At 39.0% G+C, this 9,543-nt stretch overlaps 2 protein-coding genes across 2 annotated transcripts; both read right to left on the bottom strand.

Annotated features, from left to right (window-relative positions):
• Window positions 1-1,420: 1,420 nt before the first annotated feature.
• LOC134722494 (uncharacterized) lies at window positions 1,421-4,828 on the bottom strand. The gene has a single exon (XM_063586114.1). It carries the CDS (start codon window positions 4,826-4,828, stop codon window positions 1,421-1,423), a length of 3,408 nt encoding a protein of 1,135 aa, XP_063442184.1.
• Window positions 4,829-5,167: 339 nt separating this feature from the next.
• Window positions 5,168-7,274, bottom strand: LOC134722493 (uncharacterized). The gene is made up of 2 exons (XM_063586113.1): window positions 7,262-7,274; window positions 5,168-6,333 (listed from the first exon to the last, which is right to left on the bottom strand). The coding sequence occupies exons 1-2, from the start codon at window positions 7,272-7,274 to the stop codon at window positions 5,168-5,170; spliced, it is 1,179 nt and encodes a 392-aa protein (XP_063442183.1).
• Between the last annotated feature and the right edge of the window lie 2,269 nt (window positions 7,275-9,543).

The raw sequence follows: 9,543 nt of genomic DNA, 5'->3' as shown, positions 1-9,543 counted from the left end.
TATTTTAATCAATTTTTAGAATTTTATGGGCATCATATTTATGTTAAAATCGATAATCAATATTAGAAAAACGTCTCCGGATTCATCAAATTTGTATCAAAAAGTATGGCCAATTAAACTGACAGCCTGGCCGAAACGACTTAACAAAGTATGGCCGAAACTACTTTACAAAATATGACCGAACTAAGGGACGACATAAAAAAATCAATAAGGATAAATAAACTTAATTCAAATTCTTTGGGGGTGGGGTCAAAATTGCTGCATGTTTTGTTTAATTGACATCGATTTTATATATCCTTATTGGTCAATCAATTTTTCCCAAATTAAGTTAAGAGGGTGGAAAGGGGGGGGGGGGGAGGGGGTCAGTGAAAAAACTATATGAATTAAGTTTTTTATTCTACATTGATCTTTTGATGTCGTCCCTAACAGTATGGCCGAAACGCAGGTTTTTTATTCTACATTGAACTTTTGATGTCGTCCCTATTAACAGTATGCCCGAAACGACTTTACAACGTATCGCCGAACTGACAGCATGACCGAAACAACTTTACAAAGTATGACCGAGCTGACAGTATGACCGAAACAAATTAACAAAGTATAGCCGAACTTCCAGTATCGGGCCGAAGCGACTTTACAAAGTATGACCGAACTATAACAGTATGGCCGAAACGACTTTACAAAGTATGACCCGGCGAACTAACAGTATGGCCGAAACGACTTTCCAACTGTACGGCCTAACTGACAGTATGTCGAAACGACTTTATAAAGTTATGACCGCGACAGTATGGCCGAAACGACTTTACAGAGTATGGCCGAACTGACCGTATGGCCGAAACGACTTTACATAGTATAACCGAAATAATAGTATAGCCGAAACGACGTTACAAAACTATGGCCGAAATTGACTGTAACTTTCGAGACGTTTCGGTAATAGTCGATTCAGCCCGGACACTTTTTGTATATTGTTCTAAATAGATATGCATATACATATTTAATTAAAACTGTTTTGAAACTGCGGCAGTGAGTCCGAAACGTCTTGCATAGGTTGCACATGTAGTATTATGTAGTCTTAATCTGATGTACCACTACAGTGTTTTTTCTATTTCTATCCCCAAAAAAAATCCACATATGCCATATAAAGACTTGAGTCAAAGATCGCTGTGCTCTTTAGTTTTCCGAAAATCGAAATTAATTTACCAATTCATGTTTAGTTATTTTCAAGAGCACGCGTATGACAACATAGCACTGACTTTTACCTTAATACATCCTGTTGGAAAGATGCGTGGTTCCGTCTTCAGGTGAATCCTCCTTCCTCGGCTGTTTCGGCGCTGTCCACTACAACCTCCAGAGGTGCGCCGACTGGGGTGATCAAGTCCCAGCCCGAAACCACGTCTTGGCTATCCATCCCTGCCACTACACTTTACTGCTTCCACTGTTCTGACCTTTTCCTCCATAACCACATCGATGCTGTCTCTGCCTCTTTACACAAGTTCCCTATCAGTTTACTTCTTTCCCCTCCAACAATACCAAGTGCTCTCAATGCTCGCCACATAGACTGTCCAACAAACCCTCTGCTTCCCACTTCCACTGGAAATAACCAAACCCGCCATCCATTGTCTCTACATTCTGCAAGTAGATCTTGGTACTTCAGTCTCTTTCTCTCGTAGGCATCTTCTATTCTTTCTTCCCATGGTACAGTTAGTTCCAGCAGGATTGCCTGTTTTGTTGAGGCGGACCAAATGACGATGTCAGGTCTCTGGTTTGTTACTGCAATCTGTGGAGGGAATTGTAACTTCTGTTTAAGATCTACCAACATTTGCCAATCAGTTGCTGTTACCAATAAACCACTTCCTTCCACCTTCTTCTTCTGACCTTTCTCTCCTTCCTTAACAAAATTGACAAAAGTAAGTCCTTCCTTGTTTTTCCTTGGCTTCCTGATGTTTCTCTCTAAGGTGTCTGCTAGTGTCCCTAATACCTTGTCGTGTCGCCATGTATACCTCCCGTCTTTCAAAGCACTCAAGCATGATGATAAGATGTGCTCCAAGTTTGCTGGCTTACCACAAAGAACACACTTTGGGTCATCTATCAATCCCCATGTTGCTAGATTTGTTGGGCTTGGCAATACATCATATACTGACTTCAGCTTAAATTGCAACCTATGTGGCTCCATCTTCCAGATCTCATTCCATCCTAACTTCTGCTGTCTTGCTCCCTCCCAGTTTAACCAGCTTCCCTGCTTCTTCATACTCACTGCCTTTACCATTCTACTTTCTTCTTCCATTGATCGTACCTCTTTCTGTACCAGATGTCTTTTTTCTTCCACTGTTGCTGTTCTCCATTTTGCTGTAGGTGTAACATCCAGCCCCTGTCTTCCAACTGCAACTCTGCCCACTATCTCACTGTGTTTTAATCGTGACTCAGCATCTTCTATCGTCTTCTTTGTTGACCACTTCCTGCCAGTTCTTATTTCTACTTTTGCTGATCGTACTTTCTCATCCCTGCTGTTTTTTAACGTCAGATGTTGTCTAACCTTGGTCACCTTGAATTCCTCAGTGATTGACTTGAGTGGTAGCTGTAACTTGGTTCCTAAACTGTATAGGCCCACACTGCTGAAACTGCGTGGTACTCCAAGCCATCTACGTAAGTAACTGTTTGATATTCTTTCCATTCCCTCTACCGTTGTCATTGGTACATCATACACAAGAAGTGGCCACAGCAGCCAAGGCAATATCCCATGCTGGTAAATCCATGCCTTGTACTTTCCTGGTAGTCCACTCTTATCTACTGCCTTTAACCAGTCGTCCAACTGCTTATATGTATCTTCCACATTCAACTTATCTGACAAGGTGTTGTTGAACCATTTTCCGAGACACTTAACTGGCTTCTCTGAGACTGTTGGTATTATTTCGTCTCCTATTTTAAACCTTTCCTCTTTGACTTTACCATTCTTCACTACCAAACTTCTGGATTTGCTAGGCTTCACTTTCATTCTTGCCCAGGTGATCATCTTATCAAGCTCTTGTAGTGTCCACCTGGCTTCGATAATTGTCTTTGTGCTTATTGTCATATCATCCATGAATGCTCTCCCTGGTGGTTGCCGTACTCCTGACTTCATCCATGGACCTCTGCTCTTCTTCTCTACTGACTTGACAATCATATTCATTGCTGCGGAGAAAAGGATGACAGATATCGTGCATCCTGTCACTATTCCCACTTCTAAACGTTGCCATGATGTTGTAAAATCCCCAACGGTAAATCTCAGCTGCAGATGGTTGAAGTACTCTCTTATCAGCTCTCTTACACCGTCAGGTACATGGTATCTCTCCAGCATCAACTCAACTAACTTGTGTGGTACTGTCCCATATGCATTCGCTAAATCCAGCCAGACAACTGCGAGCTCTCCCTTTGAATCTTTCGCTTCTCGGATTATCTGTGATAATACGCTTGTATGTTCAATGCAGCCTGATACACCTGGTACCCCACCTTTCTGTACTGCAATGTCAATGTACTCGTTGCTCAGCATGTAGTTTGTCATCCTTTTAGCAAGAATAGCAAGAAATATCTTTCCTTCTACATTTAACAGTGAGATGGTTCTAAACTGTTTTAATGTCTCTGACTTCTCTTCCTTTGGTATAAAGCACCCTTCTGCATTGTGCCAACTCTCTGCTAGTCGACCTCTTCTCCAGATGACTCTTATTAACTTCCATAGACGTCTTGTAATTCTCTGACAGTTCTTGTATACCTTATATGGTACTCCATTTGGACCTGGTGCTGATGCTGCCCTTCCTTTCTTGATAACATCTACTACCTCTTTCAACTTTGGTGGTGATTCATCAAAAACCTGCTCTGGATCCTCCGGGCGTATAAGTTGTTCTATATCTGGGAGTTCATCTTCCCTTTTTGGATCACTGTGCATTTCTCTTAAATATTCTTCTACTTCCTCTTTACTAGCTTTTAGTTGTCCTGATCCTTTCTTCCCCAACAATCTTGATGTAAATTGGAAAGGATCTGATGTAAATTGAGCTCTTGCTTTCTCTCTCTTTTTCCTCCTTTTCCTAGTTCTCTCTGCTCTCCTTGTTATCTTGAGTTTCTTCCTGATGGTGTCCCTCAGCTCAGATAATGCTGGTTTTTCATCCTCTGATGCCTGATTATATCTTTTCTTAAGTTGCCTTAGGTCTTTCCTCATCTTTGCTATTTTGGATTCTCTTCTGTTCTTTTGACCCTCTCGCCTCACCACCTCTTTCTCATCTGCACCAAATCTGTCCATACCTATGTTGTAAATAAATGATGTCATTAATTCTATCTTCCTGTCTATGTTACCTGCCAATGTTGTGTTCAAAATTGCATCCACATCCTCATCAAACTGTTGCCATTCACTTTTACTTTTATTGTTGGGCCATTTTACTTTCTTTCTTCTTATGTTCTCACTTGTGTCTGGTGTTCTTTTTGGCTCTTGTGGCTGTCTGTTGTTGTCTAAGCCCTCCTTTTCCTGTTGATTCCCCTCTACCATGCTGTCCTCCTCATTGTACAACACATGGAGGCTGTGGTCGCTGTGGTTTGTATCCTGAACCACCTCCTCCTCCGTCTCACCAGGTTGCCCTGTGCGTTGTGATATGCTCTGATTTGGCTTGCATTTCATCTTTCCCATATGTATCTTCAGACCTCGTTGGTTCTTGCAAACTTTCCCACAGATGCATACATTTCCGTTGTTCAAATTCGTAGTCGTTGTTCGTTCCTGTGTTGTTTCCGGTGTTACCAATCCTGTAGGTTGCTCATCCTCCCCCGCTCTCGCACAACCTTGGGGGTGTCTTATTATATATTGTTCCATAGCTAGATGTAAGTGGGTTCTTCCTCACAGAAGATGTGCTTCGGCCTGCCAAGCCTCTGCACCCCTTGATCCCAGTCTCTCCTGAAAGTCTCCTGTCTCTCCAGGTTGTCACTGTTCTGTTCTCAGTTGTCATCCAGACTTTCCTGGCTGTCACTGGTTGCCCAGGTTAAATTACCTTAATACATCCTGTTGGAAAGATGCGTGGTTCCGTCTTCAGGTGAATCCTCCTTCCTCGGCTGTTTCGGCGCTGTCCACTACAACCTCCAGAGGTGCGCCGACTGGGGTGATCAAGTCCCAGCCCGAAACCACGTCTTGGCTATCCATCCCTGCCACTACACTTTACTGCTTCCACTGTTCTGACCTTTTCCTCCATAACCACATCGATGCTGTCTCTGCCTCTTTACACAAGTTCCCTATCAGTTTACTTCTTTCCCCTCCAACAATACCAAGTGCTCTCAATGCTCGCCACATAGACTGTCCAACAAACCCTCTGCTTCCCACTTCCACTGGAAATAACCAAACCCGCCATCCATTGTCTCTACATTCTGCAAGTAGATCTTGGTACTTCAGTCTCTTTCTCTCGTAGGCATCTTCTATTCTTTCTTCCCATGGTACAGTTAGTTCCAGCAGGATTGCCTGTTTTGTTGAGGCGGACCAAATGACGATGTCAGGTCTCTGGTTTGTTACTGCAATCTGTGGAGGGAATTGTAACTTCTGTTTAAGATCTACCAACATTTGCCAATCAGTTGCTGTTACCAATAAACCACTTCCTTCCACCTTCTTCTTCTGACCTTTCTCTCCTTCCTTAACAAAATTGACAAAAGTAAGTCCTTCCTTGTTTTTCCTTGGCTTCCTGATGTTTCTCTCTAAGGTGTCTGCTAGTGTCCCTAATACCTTGTCGTGTCGCCATGTATACCTCCCGTCTTTCAAAGCACTCAAGCATGATGATAAGATGTGCTCCAAGTTTGCTGGCTTACCACAAAGAACACACTTTGGGTCATCTATCAATCCCCATGTTGCTAGATTTGTTGGGCTTGGCAATACATCATATACTGACTTCAGCTTAAATTGCAACCTATGTGGCTCCATCTTCCAGATCTCATTCCATCCTAACTTCTGCTGTCTTGCTCCCTCCCAGTTTAACCAGCTTCCCTGCTTCTTCATACTCACTGCCTTTACCATTCTACTTTCTTCTTCCATTGATCGTACCTCTTTCTGTACCAGATGTCTTTTTTCTTCCACTGTTGCTGTTCTCCATTTTGCTGTAGGTGTAACATCCAGCCCCTGTCTTCCAACTGCAACTCTGCCCACTATCTCACTGTGTTTTAATCGTGACTCAGCATCTTCTATCGTCTTCTTTGTTGACCACTTCCTGCCAGTTCTTATTTCTACTTTTGCTGATCGTACTTTCTCATTCCTGCTGTTTTTTAACGTCAGATGTTGTCTAACCTTGGTCACCTTGAATTCCCCAGTAATTGACTTGAGTGGTAGCTGTAACTTGGTTCCTAAAAATTTGGACAAATATATTGAAGATTTTACTTCTTGTTCCCTGATTTCATTTATAGGATCCTTGACTTCATTTTAAACCATTTCAACATTTGTGTATTGTTTTCATCTTTTTGAACATGTATTTTAAAATGACTGGAATTTATAGAGCTTTGGGAAAGCAGTTTATAACTTGAATTACTGAGCCGTAACTTATTCAGCCGATTTATAAGTAAAGGCTACAGGATATTTCCTTGGATGCACTCTTGCATCATATTTTTCCATCTCTCGATATAATTAATATAATTTCTTGTTCTCAATGCTCTTTATTAGGCCTTTTCAACTTTTTTTTATTCGACGGTCATTCATGACTCGTTTGTTGAAGAAACGCGCGTCCGGTGCAAATCTAAAAGGACCGTTGAAGGTACGATAAGGCCTGTTTTTAGCCCCCTATATTGTCTCATTTTTCAAAATCTGTTTTGGAAAGCTACTTATTATGTTAAAACATTCCCTGATGTTTGAAGTTTGTTAGGATGAACTTTAAAACCATTATTTTCGCAACTGGGTGAGGTTAGGGGTTAACTTTCTGTTTTTATTTAAATATTGTAATAAATATTCATTTTGCAGGTGCCTGCTCCAACGTGACCCAGGATTTTTTTATTTCAAGGTCAATGGTTTTTGCTGTCTAAATCGCAATAATTTTTTTCCGGGTTACGTAGACGCACGCTATTAATTTTTAAGAAGCAATGGTCAAAAATCGTTATTTTCCCTTCTTTTGGCGATTTTGATGCCCGTTCACCCCTAACCTTACCCATTTTCTGATATTAATTGTTTTGAAGTTCATCCAAACAAACTTCAAACCTGAGGGAATGTTTTAACGTGATAAGTAGCTTTCCAAAGCAAAATTTAGAAATAAAGGGGGCGGGGCAAAAACGGGCCTTATCTTACCTTGTCCTTTCATTCCTGATAGCTATGATGAGTTTATTATTAAAGTAGGAACGATTTGCATGACTCCCACGATTACGTTGACTTTCACCAAAATGTTGATGATTTCATTCTGCCAAAAAAAAAAAAAACGTAAACTTTAATTTAAGGCAAGGGCAATATAACTCCTATTTTTAATAGGAACCAAGTGACATTTTCGGTCAAGTTGACTTTTTTGGTTGATCTTACCAGAGACATATATATGTCTCTGATCTTACTTATTTTTTTTTAGGTCTTACTTCGCTGAAAATGTGTGCTGTTTAAAACTTGTGTCTTTCTTTCGTAGGTTTTGAGGAAAACAAAGATACTTAAATAGTTCTCAAGATAACAAACAAACTTTCCCTTACTGGGATATTTTCAAAAATATTTTTATTAGGGAAAAACTCTTTTAAAATTGGGTTGTCCAAGGATTTGTATAGTAACATCTTACTATACAAAGTATGAAAATGTCAGTACATATAAAAAGCTATATGTGTAAATAGCAAGCTATGCGTTTACACTGCTTTATTTCACTTCATAACTACAATAAATACATGTCTGGTGAAACAAGGTCCGAATGCAAATCTGTTAAAGGGGAGATTGGTTAAACTGGGAGCAGTATAAAATACTTATTTTTTTTTAGGTCTTACTTCGCTGAAAATGTGTGCTGTTTCTTTTTACTCCTGCCGCTCTAAGTATAGAAGAGCTTGTAAAAAGGCAGAAAGATCATACAAAAATAAAATATGTTCTGAGATAAGTGCAAATGTTAATAAAGATCCTAAAACATTTTGGAATCTTTTACAAAAACTAAGTAAATCTTGTAATAATGAAGATTCTGTACAGTTTGCACAAGATGAATTTATCAGCTATTTTAAAAAACTAAACAAAACGGACGAGAGTTTTAACCCATTCCAAGAAAAAATTCTCAAAAATTTTGAAACATTATTTGATGATTTTCAAAAAAACAACAGGGCTATTGACTTTCAAGAACAAATTACAACAAGTGAGATTGTAAAGGCAATTAAGTCCCTTAAAAATGGGAAAAGCACAGCTACTGATCTTATTTCAAATGAAATGTTGAAAAATGGAATATCAGTCTTAACAAAACCATTACAAAAGCTATTTAACTTAATTTTGAATAATGGAAGTTTTCCAAAAGTTTGGAATGAATCATTTTTAGTACTCCTACATAAAAAAGGGAAGTAAAAGTGACCCTGGTAATTACAGAGGGATATCCATTACTTCAAACCTGGGAAAATTGTTTAATAAAATAATCCTCTCTCGATTACTTGCTCATATAAATGTAAACAAATTAATAAGTAATAACCAGATTGGCTTTAAAGACGATAGTCGAACTGCAGACCACATTTTTTCCTTAAAATCTATTGTCAGCAATTATAAAGCCAAAAACAAAAAAATATTCGCTGCTTTCATTGATCTCAGAAAAGCGTTCGATACAATTTGGAGAATAGGATTATTTCATAAACTACTAGAAAGTAATGTACCAAAACATATTTTTAATATAATATTTTCAATGTACTCCAATACAACAAGTAGAATTAAATTTTCTAATGGTCTTAGCCCATCGTTTGAATCAAACTGTGGTGTTAAACAAGGAGATGTATTGAGTCCTCTTCTCTTTATTTTTTTTTATAAACGACATACTTTTAAGACTTGGAAAATATCAATGCAGATCCAGTTGTAGTTGGTGATGTTTCATTAAATGCACTTTTGTATGCAGATGATATTGTATTATTATCTGATAGCAAAGAGGGTTTGCAAAATTGTCTCAATACATTAAGTAATTATTGTTCTTCTTGGAAATTGCAAGTCAATACAGAGAAATCAAAAGTAATGGTTTTTAATTCAAACGGAAAGTCTTTTCTGAACGAATTTTATTATAATGGCAAATCCTTAGAGACAGTTAATACTTATTGTTACTTGGGTATAAATATTAGATATAATGGCAGTTTTAATGTCGCCATCACTTCGCTTATGGAAAAAGCTAGGAAAGCGTATTTTAAAATAAAGAAAACAATAGGATTAGATAACCCTTGTAAACTTCTGGAAAAACTTTTTGATTCCTTAGTAGCCCCTATTCTCCTTTATTGTAGTGAAATCTGGGGGATTATTTCGACATTTAAAGACAGTGATGCCTACGAAAAGTTGCATATAAAATTTATTAAAGAAATCTTGGGAGTACACTGTAAGGCCTCGAATGATGCATGTCGTTCCGAACTTGCAAGACTGCCATTGAAAAATAGGAT

This window comes from Mytilus trossulus, chromosome 6 (genome assembly GCF_036588685.1).
Source record: "Mytilus trossulus isolate FHL-02 chromosome 6, PNRI_Mtr1.1.1.hap1, whole genome shotgun sequence".
NCBI lineage: Eukaryota > Metazoa > Mollusca > Bivalvia > Mytilida > Mytilidae > Mytilus > Mytilus trossulus.
Note: the sequence above shows the minus strand (reverse complement) of the source record. Positions and strands in the feature narration are given on the sequence as shown.

Excerpts from the sequence above, each read along its gene's own strand:
- LOC134722494 (XM_063586114.1), bottom strand. The coding sequence starts at position 4,828 with ATGGAACAATATATAATAAGACACCCCCAAGGTTGTGCGAGAGCGGGG.